The 21,705-nt window shown below is 38.6% G+C and overlaps 1 protein-coding gene across 1 annotated transcript in view; it reads right to left on the bottom strand.

The window, feature by feature from the left end:
- Positions 1-21,705, bottom strand: part of GRIK1 (glutamate ionotropic receptor kainate type subunit 1) — a 425,923-nt gene that overhangs the window by 143,765 nt on the left and 260,453 nt on the right. Inside the window, 3 exon segments of the mRNA XM_036849470.1 lie at positions 3,314-3,495; positions 13,414-13,671; positions 17,309-17,476. Coding sequence (XP_036705365.1) covers positions 3,314-3,495; positions 13,414-13,671; positions 17,309-17,476 — 608 coding nt within the window.

A 21,705-nucleotide genomic window follows, 5' to 3' on the forward strand; every position in this document is an offset into this window, starting at 1 on the left:
AATAGAAATAATCACTTTGCTGAAGTGATTATCATGCCCAAGAATAATTATAGACTTTTTCCCGATTTTTACTTTTAGATAAATGTCAAATATCTTCTTTAAAGTGCATTTGATTTCTTTTTTCTTAAGAATCATTAAAAAGTAGTAAAATATGATGAAGGTGCAGGGAAGTACAGGGAAATAATGGGAAATATGCATGAGAAGAAAGACACGTTGACCTGGCAGAGAAAATTTTCTCAGCAGTGATTTTAGTCACCAAAGAAGTAAAAGCTATTAATATTAATTTCATCTAAAGGAGACCAGCAGCAAGTGGTTGTGTTTTCCCCAGACATTTCTGGAAGCCTAGTTCAGAATGGTTATCCATTATGAAATGGGGGCCCCTTATGGTAAAGTAGACATTCAGGATCTGAGATCATAGGGCAGGCTGGCTATTCAGAGAGTGACCTTGTATGAGGCACTTAACCTATCTAAGCTTCAGCTTTCTCAGCTCTGAAGTGAGAATACCAAATTTACTTCAGGATAAACTGAGATGACATGAGATGACGTACAGGGTGCCAGACACTATCTTTGGTACCTCAGTAAAAGAGATAAGTCTCTTTCCTTCCTTTCTTTCCCTTGGGAGAAAGAGGTTGGTTGAGCGGTGGCTGGCAACAGAACCCTGAACTCCTGAACCCTCAGACCCCCTAGAGACACTCCGCAGACAGATTCAGGAAAGGTCTCTGAAAGAATTTCTACATGTTGTTGTCCAGGACTAATGGAGCAAGTTAAAATTGAATCACACAGAGTACTAGTGCCTCATCTTGACTAGAATAGAAAGTCCTGAGGTCTTCATTATAACTTTTCAAACCATAACAGCCTCTTGGAGGTCCAAATGAAGCCCATTAAGCCAACCTGGATCCTTTGCTGTGATTTCAAAATGAGCAATAGTTCTTTCACATGCAGTAAGGTAAGGGTTTCGTGTTGGAAGCTTTTAAAAAGGTTCTCCTCCCCTCCCAATCTTTTCAGATCATGGGTCTGGGACAAAGAGGGGATGAACAGTCTTTTAGTCACTTCTCCCAAGCTTCACAGCCAATCGTACCATTCACGTGATTAGGAAAAGCAAACACAAGATAAAACATGGTAAGACAGGATGGAGAAAAATGTTTGTGTCAATGGCTTGTGCAAAGTGGAACTAATCCTATTCCTCCTTGCCCCTGCCAGACGTTTCTTGAGAGGGCTTCTCTTAGATGATTTTGTGTGTCTTTTTTTTTTTTTTTTAATTTTCCTTTGAATGACATAATCTCTATGCCACAAGGAAATAACCACTTACATCAAAGGAATTTTATATCCACATTTATCAAAATACAGGAGAAACTCTAGCAGCCACTGCCCATGGCCATCAGGCACTTCCCTTGCCTATTCCAAGCCTGCCCTTTGGGAGAGACATGACCAGTTATGTGAGCCAAGTAGATTTCTAACTAAGAGAAGCCTCATCAGCAAATCATTCTCTTAAATGTAACAGAAGTCACTAGCTTCTGTTATGAAAGACTCTTGGGAAGGGATACTTCTTTGCATTTTGAGGGCTACGCATAAAATCTGGGTGTTTTTCTCAGTTCTGGTCCACACTCCATTACACTTTAATGACTGTATTAAATTCTCAAATGAAGCCTTAAGATAAAGAGCAGATGATTCTATTTATTCACCTTTCAAGTTCTTTAGTTGCTGACATCACTGCAGCATGCTTGCTTTCTTTACTGAGAGGTACTTATAATATCTAAAGACTTGTTAATGCAACTATAGTCTAGAAGTAAGTAACAGATAGTCTGCCTAACTGGAGAAACAACGTGTCACAGTGGAGAAAGCATCAGATGGGATAAAGGAGGCTCAGTTCCGTTCCTGGCTGTGTCACTCTGGGAAAGTTATTTTATCTCCTATAAAGTGAGAGGATTAGCCTTGATGACATCTATGATTGTTTTCAACCACAATTTAAAATATGTTCTATGGCTCAGTGGCTTCCGAGAAATGGCCTTCCAGTGTGAGATATAGCACTGGAGAGTCAGACTGGATGACTGCACCCAGAGAGCTCTTCTAAGTGATTCAGAAACCCACAGTTCTGCATTTGTATGGAGGGGTTGGTCTACTTGTGAAATTAGTGCCCATTACCAGTCAACCCCACAGCACACCCCAGATATTTTAAACTAGGGAGTGTAATAACACCTTGTGCCATTTTAGGTAAGAACATTGCCTCATGCCACAGTAACCACTTAAATACAGAGAGACACACATTAGGCCAAGTAAATATAACCTGGCTATTTTTTTCCTACTTTCTCCCAAATTCAATCCCCTGATTTTTTATTAATGCTTCTATTTTAAACATCTGGCTTGCCTTTCCCATTGTCTCTGTCTATGCTAGAGTTTCTCAACCTCAGCACTATTGGCATTTTAGGCTACGTATTTCTTTGTTGTCGGGTGGGGTGGGATCCTGTGTCTATAGGATGTTTAGCAGCACCTCTAATTGCTAGCTGTCATTAAAGTGCCACCATCCCCAATGTGACAACCAGAAATGTCTCCGGACATTGACAGAAGTTTCCAAGGGGTGAAATCACTCTGGGTTGAGAACCACGAGTCTAGGTTTAATCTTTTTTTTTTTTTAATTTATTTTTAATCTATTTTTTATTTTGATTCTGAGTTTTCTTTCTTAGACATAAGACCAGTGCTATATCCTGAAGTGCCCAGAAAGTATTAACTCTGTTGTTATCATTCTTAATGTTATTAAGATCTTTCATTTATAAAAGATTTCACAATTTATTGTTTCCACCTACATTATCTGTGGAGATTAATGCATGGCAGCTCATTGTCTGTAACAAATTAGAAGAGAGAAGCATCTCTTCCGTGACTCTCTCCATGCCCCTTTTTCACTGTGCTTGGAATTTTGCATGTTTGACAAAAGAGGTCTTGCCATGAAGAAGATATATTTAGGACAAGTCAGGCATTGTGTAAATGAAATCTAGCTTGGTTTTTTCAAAAGACATAAAAGAAGAGATGCTTAATCAACTTGAAATGATACTCTTCTCCTCTCAATCTCTGCTGGCAGTATCTATATATTTCCGAGTATGTACACAGGACCACACATCTACAACTACGTACGAACAGGTGGCTTCAAAAAAGTCTGAGCCCTATGACTCTTTAAAAGGGTTCTGAAATCTGCAATCTTCAGCCTAAACTGGACTGCTGTCATTTTATCACGCTGCACTAAGTGAAACCAGATGGCATGTCTGAGAAAGATAAATTAACTTGTCCCCCAACATTTTTACCTCCTTCCTACCCCTCTTACCTGCTTAAGGATTTCAGCGGCTGTTTCATGTGAACAATCAAATATCACATAGAACTCCTTGCCTTTCTTCATCTCCTTGAGTAAAGGCTTGGCATCTTTATTCCCAGAGGGCAGCTGGCGGATTTTGATTTTAATGTTATATCTGGAGGGAGCTTTGATGAGCTCTTGCAGACGAATGAGACCTAGAAAATGACATTCAATCATGCAACAAACTGTTCTGTCCAAAGTATTTGTTTATTGCCATTTATAGGCAAACTCGTATCATTCCCAAAATGTATCAAGAGGCCATCTACCTAAAGGTTACATTATTGACTTCTCATTTGTCATTCCTCTTTCTATATGGATTATACTGTATTTTTCTTTTGTGGGTATGTGTGGCTGGAAGCACAATTTTCCCAAGAGGATTCTGAATTTTTTTAGAATGCAATTGTCCTCTCCAGCTTTCACCACAAACCTTTAACAAATCAAGTCAATACTGTAAAACTTTTGTAAACAAAAAGTTGCTTGAAGTTTCCAAAGATGCTTTTTGAAATGGATAACACCCATTCACTTTAAAGAAAACCAATAGAACACTAGAATTTCTTGGGGCTATAAACCTCTGTAAACCTTTCAGCAAGTACTTATATATAACATACTGTTTACCAGCTAATTGGTTGGACTGTTCTATATAATCTTCCAGTTCCTGCCATATAAGCTATTTATAAATGGCTTATTGTATTTTCTTTCTAATATAATTGAACATTGAATGGGAAAATACTTTCTTGATTTAAAAGAAAAGACAATAGAATTTTAAAAGATTATGATAATAAGGGCAGAAACAAATTATTTAAAAATCCACCATTGGTAATTGTAGGAAAGTGTATATAGCCAACTAACTTGATGAAGAATGTTTAATTCACCACAAATATGAATCCACCGAACTGCACCAATTTTTAATAGAAGTGCTTTAGTAGGGCAAGACCAATAGCTATATGAAGCCTCCATCCTATTTCCCCTAATATTAACTGGTGTTCGCTACACTGCATGATGTTGGCTCTTACTCAAGGACTACCATTGGAAAATTGAATATTTTTTATTACACAGTCTGTGCCTTCAGGATGTGTCAGCTTCAAGTAATCAATAGGAAATATTAAGCTTTATCACTATTCAGATAAAAATTGTGGTATGCACTGTGCAAGATACAGCATGGATGCCAGCTACCTCTGGACTTGATGCACTTCTTTTATTTTCTTTTTTTATTTATTTAATTATTTGTTTTCCCTAGAAGCTACATTTTTGTGTCTAAGATGTTATAAGATTCCTCTGTACCTTGGGTAGGTGTGGTCCTGAAATACAGTAAATTTGTGAGTAAGCTACTCTTCAGAGTCAAATGGACCAGGGTAAGGAAGGAAGGAGTTGTAGAACCGTATCAAGATTTAGTGCTCATTATCATTTTCTAAAAAAAATTATTTATTTTATTTTTGGCTGCACTGGGTCTTTGTTGCTGCATGAGGGCTTTTCTCTAGTTGAGGTGAGCGGGGGCTACTCTTCGTTGTGATGTGCGGACTTCTCATTGCGGTGGCTTCTCTTGTTGCAGAGCACGGGCTCTAGGCATGCGGGCTCTAGGGCGCAGGCTCAGTAGTTGTGGTGCACGGGTTTAGTTGCTACGCAGCATGTGGGATCTTCCCGGACTAGGGCTTGAACCCGTGTCCCCTGCACTGGCAGGTGGATTCTTAACCACTGCACCACCAGGGAAGCCCTCATTATCCTTTTTAATTTCTTTAACATAAAAATAGAAATTGTTAGAATGATAGACTTCCTGGGTTCTTGCTTCTTTTCAAATCAACAAGTGTGGCTGAAGGCTCCCAAGTACCAGTGAGTCACTTGTCCTCTTACTTCCAGAATCACTTGTCCTGAGCAACTGATGCGCCCTAATGGAAGAAAACTGAGCACATGGATTTGTGTATCTGTTAATCCTAACAATAACCCAATGAAGCAAGGGTTATCATCTTCATAATTTCAAGTAAGAAAACCAAGGCTTGGAGCAATTAAGTAACTTACTCAGGGTTACAAAGATAGGAGGAGCCATGGATTCAAACTGCCTGTGAGTCTAGCACTCAGTCATTCCATGTCAGCATCATGCCTTACAAATACAAATTGTTGGTGCTTGAGGGACCAGATATAGCTTTGCATTGTTTGATAAGATAGGTAAAAAGTAGAAAGAGGTACCTATTCTCCTTTCTTCTTTACTCCAGGCTGCTTGTGAGTCTCTCTTGTTTTTATTGTGTATTTGTTTGTTTTTTTCCTATTGCCCTCCTGCTTTGCAATAGCTTCCTTTTTTTTTTTTTTTTTTTTTTTTGAGCATGACCACAAGGGAGATCAACGTGGCCTTTAAATAAAATGGGAAAAATATTTAAGAAGTACATTTCATATGCTGCAATAAATTGCTCTTTTGTTCTTTGCTAAATGGAATGTCAATCTTGAAGTGCATCTTCCTATTATGATGACTTAGACACATGTTAATGGCATTTAAAGTTGAATACATTCTCTCCCTTCATTCATTCATTTTTATGGGAAAACATTTTCTGGATGTTCACTCTATGCCAAGTCCCATGTTAAGTGCTGGAAATACAACATGAACACATCTTGCTTTAAGGTCCTCACAGCCCACAGAAGGAGTTCATCCCATCGAATCTTGTATTATGCATGGGGCATCACTTACTACTTAATTTGATAAACTATGACCTGAGGCTGACGGGAGCTGGAGCAACTTGATCAAGGTTGTGTAAGGTTATTAAGTGGCAGATCCAGGGTTTAAAGCTAGGTCCACCTCTGACTCCCCAAGCTAGGGCTCTTTTCATCAAATCAGTGGCTCTTCCTGACTTTGAGATTTAAGATCAACTAACTAACTGACTGAATGACTAACTAACTATATAAATAAATATCTGCATAAATAGAGAAAAAAATTAAAAAAATTTGCACCAGCATAAAACATTCAGCCTTTATTTGGCAAATGAAGCCATTAATAAACAGGTTCCCTCCTCAAAAAAAGTAACTGTGAACTTCCACAATTGTTTCACAAAAGAAAGTTATTTTAATACCAGTAGAGGAGAAAGGAGAACTCAGTACAAAAGACTAGTTTTTAATTGGACTAAATTTACCTTTCAGAAAAACTCACTACTAAGCCCTAATTTTCTCATTTTGTCCATATGCAGGTGAACTGGCCTCAGGAAAGGAGGAGATCAGCAGATTTAAAGATTACAGACCCAATATGTAGAAAGTACAAAGAGCAAGAAACAGGGAGGTTTACGTTTCTCTTCCGAAGCAATTGTTTGCTTTAAAAAAGCTTTGCTGCCTTCATTAGCAAACATCACAGAATTTACAATTAGAAAGGCTTTTTAGTCCACAGGAGACAAAATTTAGAGAAACTTTCCCTTTTATTTGCATTTTGCAGCAATCCGTCAATCCAGCAATCCATTACACTTCACTGTAAAAAGTTAAAACTTGTCTTTAAACAAGTCATTACTTCAGGGAAAGAAAATTGATGTAGGCACAATTCCTAACTTTGCTAATGGCCCTCCTGTGTGTGGATGCCAGCCCTGCCAGAGTGACCCAGTGCTTCTAGGATGGGACTCCAATTGCAGAGAATGGTAAGGGTGCCTGCAAACCTGGCAATGGTGATGGATTTTCTAGTCCACTGCTGGAGAGACACTTTAAAAATGAAATGCAGAAAAGGAGGCAACTAAACAAACCAAATAGAGGGACATTCTACAGTAAAACTGGTATGGACTCTTCAAAAATGTGAAGATCATGAAAGACAAGGGAAGGTCAGACTGCTTTAGACCAAAGGAGACTCAAACGTCCTGACAGCTAAATGCAATGAGTGATCCTAGATTCAAAAAAACTGCAATTGGGACAATTAGGGAAACTAGAATATCATATATATCTACATAGACATTAATATTAATACAGATGTTAAAAACTGTATCAGTGTTAAGTTTCCTGTGTTTGATAAGTGTAGTGTGGTTATAAAAAGGAAGGTCCTTGTTCTTAGGAAATATACACTAATGTATTTAGAGGTAAGATGGTCATGCTGTCTGCCACTTTCAGATCAACAATACTACTACTTGTTGTTGTTGTTGTTATATTGAGAGATGCATAGAGCATTAAAGCAAATGTGGCCAAATGATGACAATTTCTGAACTTAGATACAGGAGGTACAGGAGTTCATTGTACATTTCTTGCCATTTTTCTCTAAGTTCAAATCTTTCTTAATAAAAAGACAAAACATGAGCTTTCTTCCTCCACTCCCACCTCTAGTAATGCAATTGGAAACTGCACCCTTGGTTTGAAAAGTGCTTGAGAGCAAGGAGCCTGTTTATTTCACATGAGTTTGATCTGGACTCTGCAGGTAGAGATAACGTTCAGAAGTGCTCAAATCCTAAACTCTTTCTTTGGCCATCTATCTACTCTGCGCACTCAGATATGACACAGAAAAGTGCTGATTTGTATGCACGTTGACTCTGGGAACAGGTGGAGCATATGGAGGAGAAAAAAAGAACATGCTATTTCCAGTAGCTGTTTAAAATTTTCCCTGTCTTCTCCTTAAATAATAATAAACTTTGCTATTTGCATTGCCCCTTTTTATGAAATATCCTACATGTCTTATAAATAGCTCAGTAAACCTCAGAATATACCTCTGAGGTGAGTAGGTGTCAGTGCTGTTTTACAGTAAGGAAAGTGAGGCACAGTGAGGTTAATTGTTTGGATTGGCCTTGAAAATGAGTTACAGAAGCCAGAAATTGGAAGAGACCTTAAAGGTCAAGCCCCTACTTGCTGCATGAATTCCCGCTACACAGCTGCTGCTGAACACCTCTTGGTTCGAGAAATTCTCTACCTCACTTTTTGCAACTCAATCCATTTCTGGACAGTTTTAGTTATATTTAATGAGCAGCAGTTCAAATGAAAAGTACCTAGATTTTCTTGAGTCTTAGTCCAATTCCCTTTTCATTGTACCACAACAGTGGATTTGATGTCATAAAAATGAATGTAATAAACCACTGGGACCCAAAGATAAGATCGCATATTTTAAATGTTAATTTCATCTTCATTTGAACTTGGAAACATGCAAAATGGCATTTCACAAACCTGTTGGTATATTAATGTATCCAAATCTAATAAGATTCTTAAGGGGATCTATATACCCTCCAGAGGGGAGGAAAAAAATCAGAACTGAGAAAAGGAGATGGGTAAGTGAGTGAATTACCTGTGGAAATACAGCACTTTTAAGTGCAGATCTCCATACATACGATTTTGCAAAAGTGCAACAAAAAAGGCTAAAGACTTCCCAAAAGGAAAATCGTGTTCCTTGATCTCAAAGAGCCTCATAGAAGAATCTAGTCAAAATATTTGAGATTAACTGTGTTGCATTTAGCTCTACCAGTATGTTTTGGTCCTAAATTCTGGCCAATATCAATGGTAGCTAAAAATAATAAACCACCATGAAATATCTAAAGATTGGTTTTCTGAGCAGAACTCTGAAAATTTGATAAGGTTCTGGTCAGGGGACTGGAGTGGGTAAATAGGAAGGGTAAAAAAGAGAAAGGGCAGAAGAAAGGGAACTATAATGTATTATCTTGTTGGTGCTGAGTGCCAAGGACTTTTCATTCTCCAACTATTTCAGGTGGAATTGTGGGAGGGCATGTAGTAGAGTGTTTTGGCTAGCATGAGTCATCATAACAACACAGAGGTGTGAATTGTGATTGCTAAGGTGAAACGATTCACTTATTCTTTTACTTGGCACTGATTGTTTACATTTTGGCTTAATTGCCTATGTCAAAATATTTAATTTTCTTCAAGTCTAAATTTTAGGGCTCTGTCAAGATTCCTGGTTCTGAACAATATATTCTTTTTATTTTCTATGGGGAAATGAAGGAAAATATAATAAGCATAACAAATCTAAGTCACTATTTAAATATAGCCCAAAGAGTAGCTATTGCACTTATTTACAGGGTGGTTGAGCATATTAAATGAGTTAATTATATAAAATAACTATAACAATACATGGCAATCAGTCAGCACTTCAAGAATTTAGTTATTGTGATTTTTGTGGTTGTCATTTTTCTTGGGTTTTCTTTCTGGATTTAATGTTTCTTTCAATCACTGACATTTTTATGTATATTAATCTTATCTCAAATGAATCCTCATTGTAAAGCTTTGAGACTATGTTTTAAGTAAGTGACAGATAATAGTTCTTTATGGTAGGTTACATTTTATAAATCTCATGGCTCTGGTGTGTGGAGAAAAATGATTTAAGGCAATGGTGGATGAAAAAATCTCTCTTAAGTACTATGTGTTATGAACACATCTGGCTAGAACTCATTTCTCTGATGGCCTCATCTAGTCCCATGTATATGCTGAGGATCCCCAATTTTGTATCCCCAGCCTACACCACATTCCTGAACTCTAGAGTCATATATTAACTGCCTATTCATTGCCTCTTTTGGGATGTCTAGTAGACATTGCAAAATCAAACTTAACATATTCATGACTGAACTCCTGATAGCCTTATTTCTCCAAACGATGTCCATTTATCCATTTCCCATCTCAGGCAATGACAACTCCATCCTTTGACTCAGGCCAAAAAGCTTAGGGTCATCTTTAACTCCTCTATTTTTCTCACCCAGCCTCCACCCCTGAGAGAATTATTCCAGCTCAACATCAAAATATTTCCAGAATCTTACCATTTCTTACTCCTCTGTTGCTATCGCCTTCATCTCTTGCCTTGATTTCTCTAGTAGCCTCTAATTTTATGCTTCCCTCTCTATGACATTTTATTAATACAAGGACCAGAGTGATCTTTTTATGGTATAAATCTGATCATGTCACTCCTCTTCTGAAAACTCTCCAATGTCTTCCCATTTCATGAGGAATCAAAGCTCTTCCAATAATCTATAAAGCTCTCCATGATCATGAAGACCCTCCTCTCTGACCCCACCACCCTTCCCCTCTCAGTCTGATCCAACCACACTGGCTTCCTTGTTTGTTGTAAATAAAGGTTTATTGGAACACAACATACCTGTTCATTTATATTTTGCCTGTGGCTGTGTTCTTGCTCCCTCAGCAGAGTGGGATAGTTGTGACCAAGACACTATGGCCCATGAAGCTTAAGCTATATAGTATGTAACCTTTTTGAGAGAAAAGCTTGCTGGTCCCTGTTCTACAAAATCAGCTATGGCTACATTTCGCTAAAATTAGCCTTGAGAAAGCAGAAACTGTTGAATATTCTCCACACTGCATTTGGTGCTCAGCTTCTCAGCTCTTTTTGTAGTGTGTGAAGGGATAGAAGCCAGGCTTCCACCAGGGGTCTAATGAAGCAGAGGGGATGAGCAATGAGCAGTGATTTCGCATTGCCTAGGGTCACCTCTGAATGAGGGAGTCAGAGAGAAGTAGGTGACTGATGGGAAGAATATGCAGGCACCAGAGAGAAATATGAAGTGAGGCAAAACTCCCTCCGACAGTTCTCTAGGGTCTTTCTACATTTGCTCTTCCAGAGGACAGAATTCTGCCTGCTAGTATTTAGTGATTTGGATTTTGTCCTTAGAGACATACACAGTGCTCCCATTGACTTCAATGGGAGTCACGGACCATTTGGTCCCTTAGACATCTGCGCTGGCTTCAGGTTATTTCACAAACTCCTAAACAAATCCCAGTAAAGTGCTCTTTAATGGGTAGTTAATTCTGGTGTAAGGGCAGGTGTTGAGCACACCTAAGTCCTTTCTTTTCCTTCAGGTTTAGTAAGTTTTCTTTTTATGACTTGATAATTACTGCAACCAAAACTCTGAGTCAAACAGTATTAAACTCACTCATAGTCAAAAGGTGTCTGCTTTTATTGATCTCAGTTGACCTGTTTACTCTCTGGGTTCCAATTTAATGGCTCAATTGATTATTCATTTACAATTTTAATGTCTTTGGGAGCAAAATCATTTTAACATGAATCGTCTCTAACTTAATGGGCAAAATACAAACTCATTTGGATTTTCAATTTCAGCAAGTATATATTGAGCAACTGAGTTCAGGTGAACTTAACAGGGGTGAAAGGAGATTTCAGTTTCTTGTAAAAGGTAATAGAAATGATAGTTCGAATTTCCTCTTATGCAAAATGGCTGTCAACTATGGGTGCTCACTTGAAATCAAAAGGGTGGTTAGGACATCAACTTTTATGTTATCCTTTTGCAAATTATAATTTTTCTAAATACAATTATGCTCACACCTTTAGTTGAACTCTTTCTTAAATTAAATCCAGATGCCTCAATATTATTCATTGATTTGTTTTCCTTTTACATGGCCCAGCATTGCTGGAAATGGTAGAAATTTTGAGAGAAAATTATGCTATAGAGTGTACTACATAATGAGAAATAGTATTATTTTATTAACTCATGGAATTATCTATTTACAAAGGTAGACAACATGGAAGGCCTTACCATACCTATATATAATATAATCTATATCTTAAGGCTCTTTAAATATACTTATGGAGTTCATTTGATAATATATTTTCTTCCTTCACAGCAAGCAAGTGAAGCTCTAAAAATATGACTGCCTGTGGCTTATCCTTCCCAGTAGGACTGTTTTGAATATACTATTTATAAATTATATATACAATCACCTACCTTCACTTTTTTCTCAAATGAGAAGTATAAGAAAATATATAAATGTATAATTCCAACCACAATAGTCACTTTTATCTGACAGTTTAAAATGGAACCAGAATTTAGTGCCAAATAGAGGAGGTTCACTATTCATCCTCTGAGGAACAGTAAATGCTAGTGCTTGGTGGAAACGAGTGAAAAAAATGAAATACTATTAAAAAGTTCAAAAGTGCTTTGCTTTGTTAATTTTCACTGATAATTTTATTAGTCTTATTACCAAATGTGTAGATTAAGGAAAGGAGCTAATTTCAATTCTTGAAGAAAAAATATTCAGAAAGTAAACAGTACTGTGTTAGGTAGCAGATTATAAAAATAAAAAGATAAAATTCCAACTTTTTGGAATTCCTAGTCTCAAAAACATTTAAGCAGATAATTGAAGCATGTGATATAATGCTTATATTTACAACGTGCTACTAACTCTTAATGTGGTCTCCATGAGCTTTAAAAAGAAATGATATTTGAGTGTGATCATGGAGAATGAGGGAGCTTATCACCTTGGGGGTTATGTGGAGGATTATCCAAAGTGAGGGGACAGCCTCAGAAAGAAAGAGTAGGGATGGACTTGGGGTTATTTAAGAAATGATGTGAGAGTACAGGGATGTAAAGCAGCTGGTGCCTGGGTTAATGGAGATGAAAATGGTTAGATGGTGAAGAGCTTTAAATTAGAATTGGACTTTCCTATGTGGACAATGAAGAGTCACTGGAAGAATTTAACTGAATAAAAGGGGTCTTGAACTCCAACAAACCTCAAAATGTAAACAGGAGGCAAAGGGGGAAGGCGCCAGTGAGAGAAACTTCAAATGGGAGAGAGTCAGAGAAATGTCTAGTGAGGTGCTGAGCACCCCATGTCTGTCCTTCATCCTAAAATAAGCAGGCAGAACAAAGCAAGCTTCACTAAGGGCTCATTACTGGGGTTCTTAGTCCTTTTCCCATGAAATGGTCAGATTTTATTGATACAACCTCTAATTGTATTCCTCTGTGTATGTACTTTAGAAAATTTTCAAGGCATTTATGTAGCTACTTATTGAATTGGAATCATACTTCATGGTCAATTTCAAACTTTCTCTGCATTATTTAAGAATGGAGTCATGGTCACAGTCTTAACAGAGTTGGATACATTAAATTACATCTTTAATATTCAGATTGGATTACAACATATATCAATAAGGTGATATTTCTTTTAAAAAAGTACCTTAAGTTTGATGATGAAAGCGTCATCAGAACGGGTCAACTCACCAAAAGGAACAGGAATTAGCTACACAGGGCATTTCCTAATTAGAATACTCAATTAGCTTCATATAAAAGAACATGTTCATGCACTCTGCCTGATGAGTCAAGGCCTGTAGCAAATTCTGGTTCCCTTTTTCCAGACCAGACATGGTCATGTGAGGGCTTGTGTGAGTCCCATACCTGTGCTGTCTTCATACACCACGGTCACTGTTTTCCAGTTGTAGTAGAGGACCAGATCCAGGACCGCCCTGCTGATAGCCGCATAATCTGGGTAGAGGTTGACGTAAAACAGGTCTTTGTTGTCCACTGAAGGGTGTTTCCAGCGAGTCTGTATATGTGGAACTTCGAGAGCATTGCAAATAGACTGCACAGCACTGACAGAGGAGCTATGGGAAGGGCCGAAGAGAGCAGCCACACCAAGCGCCAGCTGGTCACATGCTGATGTCCACAGACAAGGAGGGGGTGGAAAGGGAAAGCAGGGAAGAGGGGAGAGAAAGAGAGAGTTCTGTGAATTTAATCTTCCCTTTCATGGTTCCTCCTTATTTTCTCTATTGGAAACTATTATCCACTCTCCATCTGTATGCTGAGGAAATATGCTTCATCCAACTTCCAATATCCTGAGATACTAAATATTGGAGATGTAAATGGAGAAATGATTAGCAACACATCACAAGGCCAATTCCCTGCAAACAAAAATGAGTTGTTGGTCTCACTTCATTACTTTTTTTTTTCTTTTTAATTTGGTCATGCCACGCAGCATGTGGGATCTTAGTTCTCCGACTAGGGATCAAACTCCCAGCCCCTGCATTGGAAGCATTGAGTCTTAACCACTGGACTGCCGGGGGAGTCCTCACTTCATTACTTATAATCAGATGGAGTCTAAATCTCTTGCTTGGTGTGGCATTACCCAGAAGCACTCAGAGCTATTCTTTAAGCCATTTGCCAAGTGAATGTCATATAGATCAAGTTCTGTCATATGGCAATGTGGCAATGAAGATATTAATGGGTCAGAGAATTCAGAAGACTCTCTGGGTGGCTGCAAAGTGCTTTAGTTCCAGTCCTTCCCAAAACTCAGAAAGGAGGTCCAGGGTATTGAAAAATTGCTAAAGAATGTTAAGTGATACTGATAGCTAATTAATTATAGAATAATAAATTAGCATAGCTTAAAGGGATCTTAGAAGACATTTTCTCCAACCCACTAATGTCATAGGCAATGAAGCGAGTCAGGGCCACTGGACAATGGCAGAACTGACCAGATCCCAAGGACCTAGCTCAAGGACAGGTTTCTTTCTATTTCAATATCAGCCAACATGTAGCCAAACAAAATCAAGTAGATATGTACATAAAAATTAATTTTTAACGTTTATTTATTTTTTGCATTATAAGATTATATACACACATTGAGATAATTTAGAATATTGAAAAGTGTAAGGAAGAAAAAAGGCCCTGAAATTCCATCATTGGGATAATATATATTCATAGTTTGGTGTTCTAATTTATTAAAAAATTGAACACGATATAGATACAGTTTGATACATTGCTTTCTGTATTTAACACTAAATTTAATGCTAAAAGCACACCCTTTCCCCTAAGTCATCACAAATTCTGCAAAAGTATAGTTTCAGTGTCATAGAATAGCCTAATCCATGAGTATGCCATTACTTATTTAACTAGTCCTATGATACTGAATATTTAAGCTGCTCCTATTTTTTGGTTATTATAAGCACTTATCTTAGTTCTTATATTTTTCTCTAAATTTTACATTATTTTCTTTGAGTGGATTGAAATCTGTAATTAAAGGGTATTGATATTTTTAAGTCAGTTGATACGTATAAACCAAATTCCCTTCCAGAAATGTTGGGACAGATTATCTTCTATAACAATGTAAAATAGTACCTACTCATTTTATGCTGACATAAATTTATGCTGGCATTAAATATAAATGTAAAAACATTTCAAATTTATATTTTAATTCTAGTTTAAAGGGATTTGGAACTGCCAAGAAACAATAGTTGAATATTTGAATTAAATAATAGCAAAATTTATAAATGAAATTGTCAATTTTTATCATAATGCCATCACACAAATAAAAATAAGTAGAAAAATTATATGGCTTTGTCAAAATTATCTGACTTGATTTAGAGAGAAAAATTAATAAGTAATATTTGAGAGCCATATTTCAAATATCTGTGGGACAGCAAATGTTCACAAGGAACTTTCTGACACTGTGCTCTTTGGTACTGAATTATCACATGAGGTATGAAGACATAATTTTCTGTATTAAATACTAGAAGTGAAAACTGTCCTCAGAAGCTCATTTTCTGGATGCGCTTTCATTGGTTAGCAAGAAAAAATGAGGGCATGAAAGTATATGAACTATTATTTCATCTAGCGTGGGTGGTGGATTGAGATTCCTGCTAATATTTAGCTCTGGGATGCTAATATTGACAAAAAATCAATCCTTTTGAATTCTGTTTGCCAGCAAATTACCAGTTTTAAGAAGTTTTGGGGGTGTTTAATTTACAAGTATGGCAGGTACTTCAGGTCACAAAAACTCTTTGGATTTTAAATGTGGTTGGCTTTCTGGGGTATTTATTCAACAATGTTTTGTGTGAGTGTGTGTGTGTGAGAGAGAGAGACAGAGAGAAACAGAGAGAGAGAAACAGAGACAGACAGAGACAGAGAAAGGGACGTACAGAGAGAGGAAGATAGAGATCTAACACATAGAGATAATTTATGTGAAGATGCCTTGTAAACTTTAAAATGCTGTATAAACATAACGTTTTATTATTTGTCATAGACAACTCTGACCTGTATAGTACCTACAACTCCATCCATCTTTGAAAAGAAAATATTCTTATACTAAGATCATGCCATAGATTTTTGAAAAAAGGCATTATACTATTCCGTTTTCATCTGTGCTCCCAGGAGAACAAGTTTCACATTTTATTTGTAAAGGACACTAAGAATCTTGCAGAAGAGTCTACTAGGTGAACACATCCTGCAATCCAAACTGGGTTAATTCTGTGTGGAAACAACCAATATTTAGTTACTTAGAAATCAGCATGAGCATGGCATTCATTGTATTCCATTTACTTGTGTGTGTTTGAAGGGCAAAGCTTTCCTCTAGGAGAGAAAGAGCCCCTCCTATTCTGGGGTGATGTACCCACACAAACTCCTGTATGGAGGTCCAACAACTCCCTAGTTAGAGGCCAACCTTCAAGTATGTCAAACGTGGCTTCAAAGAGTCGTCTTGGAAGTGTCTGAAGGATGTGTAAACAAGCCCCACACTTCCAATGACTCTTTCCATGAGACAAACCTTGCAGCCTATGTACAAATTAGATTAGTTTTTAGGAACTTGTCTTCTGTTCAGATGCAAAAGAGAATCAAATGAGGAGATTGTTCTCCTAGGTTTAATTTTTTTTGACCCCAAGTCCCTTGCTTGCTTGCTTGATTGATTGCTTGATTGCTTGTACTGTTCCATTAACTTTTTTCTTAATTTTTTCCTTTTTTAAAATTGAGGTATAACCAACATATTATAACATTTCAGATGTACAACACAATGATTCAATATTTATAATCTTCACATTTCTATGACCTTGTGGAAAGAGGTTAAAAAATTATTTGAGAGGATGGTAGGTAAACCCAGTAGCTCACAACCTGTTAAGATTCAGGTCGTGAGTTCTGTGTGTTGTGGGCATTTCCACATGCTCGGTGTGTATGACCTTCCACAAAGTTTTATTTGACTGCACTGTACAATTTCATGGTGGTATCTCAGCCTCAGGAAGGAAAAACAGATCAAGCTTGACATTTTCCATTCACAGCTGAACCAGTTAATCATAGAGTGGAGGGCACTGAAGGCTAAGCTAATCAGAAAGGCCCAGAAAACAGAGCTAGGCAACATCCATTAGGATGGTTCAGATTGTGCTGGACAGTGACATCTTGCACCGAGATTTCCTGCAAACCCATTTGCACAGAGATGTCTGCTTTGAAAAAGGGCAGGTAGCAAAAAGAAGCTGACTTGTAGAGCAGACATATCACCCAAAGAAGCTTTTAAAAGTGTGAAAATAGTTACCTCTCCGTGAGGCTTCAAAACTATCAAAAAGGTTAATTCTCTGAATGTCATAGGTTAATGTGGTGTTAGGCATCAGGGTTCGATTTCTGTTAATGCTGGTGACTGCAAACTTGAACGCTAATTCTTCAACATTAACAGGTTCATTTTCCACAGTTTCAAAAATTCCTCCTGCAGAAGCAAAAGAGATTCATGAGAACCATTAGTTACGTTATTCATGCGCATTTTTTAAAAAGAAGAATATAAATGATACAAACAAAAGGCCCAAAAGAATAAAAGCAAGAATGGTCAGAACAGATCCCAAACCCATTGTTAAAAGTTAAGTGTATCAGCATGTGTCAGATGCAGATAAAATTTCATATGTGTGCTTAAGATTTCAAATCCAATACTGGACTGTGTAATACCTATCAGACGGCGAATGTACTCCAAATATTTAGTACCATGTAAAGTATGACTGATAATATGGTGGAGGATGATTTTCCACAGTTGGGACATGAATCACTCTGTGGTTGACCTAGGCACAATTTGAGTTGTATCCTGGTAGGATCATCCTTCCTTAGAATGAAACTCCTGCTATTCAGAAGCAGACATTCTAGACTCCAGAAGCATCATGCAGAGTTGAGTGGAGTCAAAATGAGTCATATAGGCGTTTTTTTCAGAATGAAAATATCTCTTCTTCTTTGTGGCTCAGAATTCTGGGGTCATATGCTAGAACTTTCCAAAGTGCATGGGCAGATTCAAAAAACTATGTTTTTCATTTGTTTTGTTTTGTTTTCAGAAACTGGTCCTGCCCCAAAGCAAACCTGTATCCTATCTCTGGAGAAATAAATTGCCCCACTCAATAAACACATGCATTAAGCCTCTGATATCTTAAAAATGAGGACTTCATCACAAGCAACAATACAAAATATTAGCACTTAAAGCCTCATCAGAGAATTCAGCTCTGGCTTTGTTGTTGACAGAGGCAACTTAAGTCTTATTTACTGCAAATTCTTAATGTTCTTTAAGAGCTGTCCTGGGATTATCAACAGACACAGAACATACAATAGAGGCTGTTAGCTGGTCTCTGCTTAGCTTACTCCTTGATTGATCAATAAACCGCATTTTCTTTGAAAAAACATCAGAATTGGTGCCCATAGAATGCTGAATACTTATAACTAGTAGATTACTTTCATCTATTATCACCACTGAGTGATTCCTTACCTAAGGCCAGTTGTAGGTTTTTAGCAAACTTGTATATGTTAGATTGGTTTGGGAGTGCTTCAAGTTTTCCCTCCACCCAAAAAAAAAAGACAAGGGAGCTTCAAGATGGCGGAAGAGTAAGACGTGGAGATCACCTTTCTCTCCACAAATACATCAGAAATACACCTACATGTGGAACAACTCCTACAAAACACCTACTGAACGGTGGAGGAAGACCTCAGACCTCCCAAAAGGCAAGAAACTCCCCACATACCTGGGAAGGGCAAAAGAAAAAAGAAAAAAGAGACAAAAGAATAGGGACGGGACCTGCACCTCTGGGAGGTAGCTGTGAAGGAGGAAAGGTTTCCACACACTAGGAAGCCCCTTCACGGGTGGAGACGGGGGGTGGGTGGGGAGAAGCTTCGGAGCCATGGAGGAGAGAGCAGCCACAGGGGTGCGGAGGGCAAAGCGGAGAGATTCCCGCACGGAGGATCAGTGCCGACCAGCACTCACCAGCCCGAAGGGCTTGTCTGCTCACCCGCCGGGGCGGGCGGGGCTGGGAGCTGAGGCTCGGGCTTCAGTCGGATCGCAGGGAGAGGACTAGGGTTGGCTGCATGAACACAGCCTGAAGGGGTTAGTGCACCACAGCTAGCCGGGAGGGAGTCCGGGAAAAGGTCTGCAGCTGCCGAAGAGGCAAGAGACTTTTTCTTGCCTCTTTGTTTCCTGGTGCGTGAGGAGAGGGGATTCAGAGCACCGCCTAAACGAGCTCCAGAGACGGGCGCCAGCCGCGGCTATCAGCGCGGAGCCCAGAGGCGGGCATGAGATGCTAAGGCTGCTGCTGCCGCCACCAAGAAGCCTGTGTGCGAGCACAGGTCACTATCCACACCTCCTCTCCCGGGAGCCAGTGCAGCCCGCCACGGCCAGGGTCCTGTGATCCAGGGACAACTTCCCTGGGAGAACGCATGGCGCGCCTCAGGCTGCTGCAACGTCACGACGTCTCTGACGCCGCAGGCTCACCCCACCTCCTCCGTACCCCTCCCTCCCCCCGGCCTGAGTGAGCCAGAGCCCCCGAAGCAGCTGCTCCTTTAACCCCGTCCTGTCTGAGCGAAGAACAGACGCCCTCAGGCGACCTACACGCAGAGGTGGGTCCAAATCCAAAGCTGAACCCCAGGAGCTGTGCGAACAAAGAAGAGAAAGGAAAATCTCTCCCAGCAGCCTCAGGAGCAGCAGATTAAATCTCCACAGTCAACTTGATGTACCCTGCATCTGTGGAATACCAGAATAGACAACGAATCATCCCAAATTGAGGAGGTGGACTTTGGGAGCAGCTATATATATATAGTTTTCCCTTTTTCTCTTCTTGTGTGTATGTGGATGTTTCTGTGTGTGATTTTGTCTGTATAGCTTTGCTTTTACCATTTGTTCTAGGGTTCTGTCTGTCCGGTTTTTTTTGTTTTGTTTTTGTTTTTTTGTACACCTTTTAGGGCTTGTTATCATTGCTGGATTTGTTTTTTGGTTTGGTTGCTCTCTTCTTTATTACTTAAAAAATTTTTAATAATTATTAGTATTTTAATAACTTTTTAAAATTTTATCTTCTTTCTTTCTTTCATTCTTTTCTCCCTTTTATCTAAGCCATGTGGAAAAGAAGCTCTTGGTGCTCCAGCCAAGTGTCAGGGCAGGGCCTCTGAGGTGACAGAGTCAAGTTCAGGACACTGGTCCACAAGAGACCTCCCAGCTCCATGTAATATCAAATGGTGAAAATCTCCCAGAGATCTCCATCTCAACGCTAAGACCCAGCTCCACTCAAAGACCAGACCAGCTCCAGTCCTGGACACCCTATGCCAAACAACTAGCAAGACAGGAACACAACCCCACCCATTAGCAGAGAGGCTGCCTAAAATCATAATAAGGCCACAGACACTCCAAAACACACCACCAGACACCTGCACAGCAGAAAGACAAGATCCAGGCTCTTCCACCAGAACACAGGCACTAGTTCCCTCCACCAGGAACCCTACACAATCCACTGAACCAACCTTAGCCACTGGGGTCAGACATCAAAAACAATGGGAACTATGAACCTGCTGCCTGCAAAAAGGAGACCCCAAACACAGTAAGCGAAGCAAAATGAGAAGACAGAGGAACACACAGCAGATGAAGGAGCAAGGTAAAAACCCAACAGATGTAACAAATGAAGAGGAAATAGGCAGTCTACCTGAAAAAGAATTCAGAATAATGAGAGTAAAGATGTTCTAAAATCTTGGAAATAGAATGGAGAAAATACAAGAATGTTTAAAAAGGACCTAGAAGAACTAAAGAGCAAACAAACAGTGATGAACAACACAATAAATGAAATAAAAAATTCTCTAGAAGGGATCAATAGCAGAATAACTGAGGCAGAAGAACGGATAAGTGACCTGGAAGATAAAAGAGGGGAAATAATTACTGCAGAGCAGAATAAAGAAAAAAGAATGAAAAGAATTGAGGACATTCTCAGAGACCTCTGAGACAACATTAAACTCACCAACATTTGAATTATAGGGGTCCCAGAAGAAGAGAAAAAGAAAGAGATTGAGAAAATATTTGAATAGATTATAGTTGAAAACTTCCCTAATATGGGAAAAGAAATAGTTAATCAAGACCAGGAAGCACAAAGAGTCCCATACAGGATAAATCCAAGGAGAAGCACACCAAGACACAGATTAATCAAACTATGAAAAATTAAACACAATGAAAAACTATTAAAAGCAGCAAGGGAAAAACAACAAATAACATACAAGGGAATCCCCATAAGGTAACCAGCTGAACTTTCAGCAGAAACTCTGCAAGTAGAAGGGAGTGGCAGGACATATTTAAAGTGATGAAGGGGAAAAAACTACAACCAAGATTACTCTACCCAGGAAGGATCTTATTCAGATTTGATGGAGAAATTAAAACCTTTACAGACAAGCAAAAGCTAAGAGAATTCAGCACCACCAAACCAGCTTTACAACAAATGCTAAAGGAACTTCTCTAGGCAGGAAACACAAGAGAAGGAAAAGACCTACAATAACAAACCTAAAACAATTAAGAAAATGGTAATAGGAACATACATATCAATGATTACCTTAAATGTAAATGGATTAAATGCTCCAACCAAAAGACATAGACTGGCTGAATGGATAGAAAAACAAGACTTGTATATGCTGTCTACAAGAGACCCATTTCAGAGCTAGGGA

The sequence above is a fragment of the Balaenoptera musculus genome, chromosome 4 (genome assembly GCF_009873245.2).
Source record: "Balaenoptera musculus isolate JJ_BM4_2016_0621 chromosome 4, mBalMus1.pri.v3, whole genome shotgun sequence".
Classification (NCBI taxonomy): Eukaryota; Metazoa; Chordata; class Mammalia; order Artiodactyla; family Balaenopteridae; genus Balaenoptera; species Balaenoptera musculus.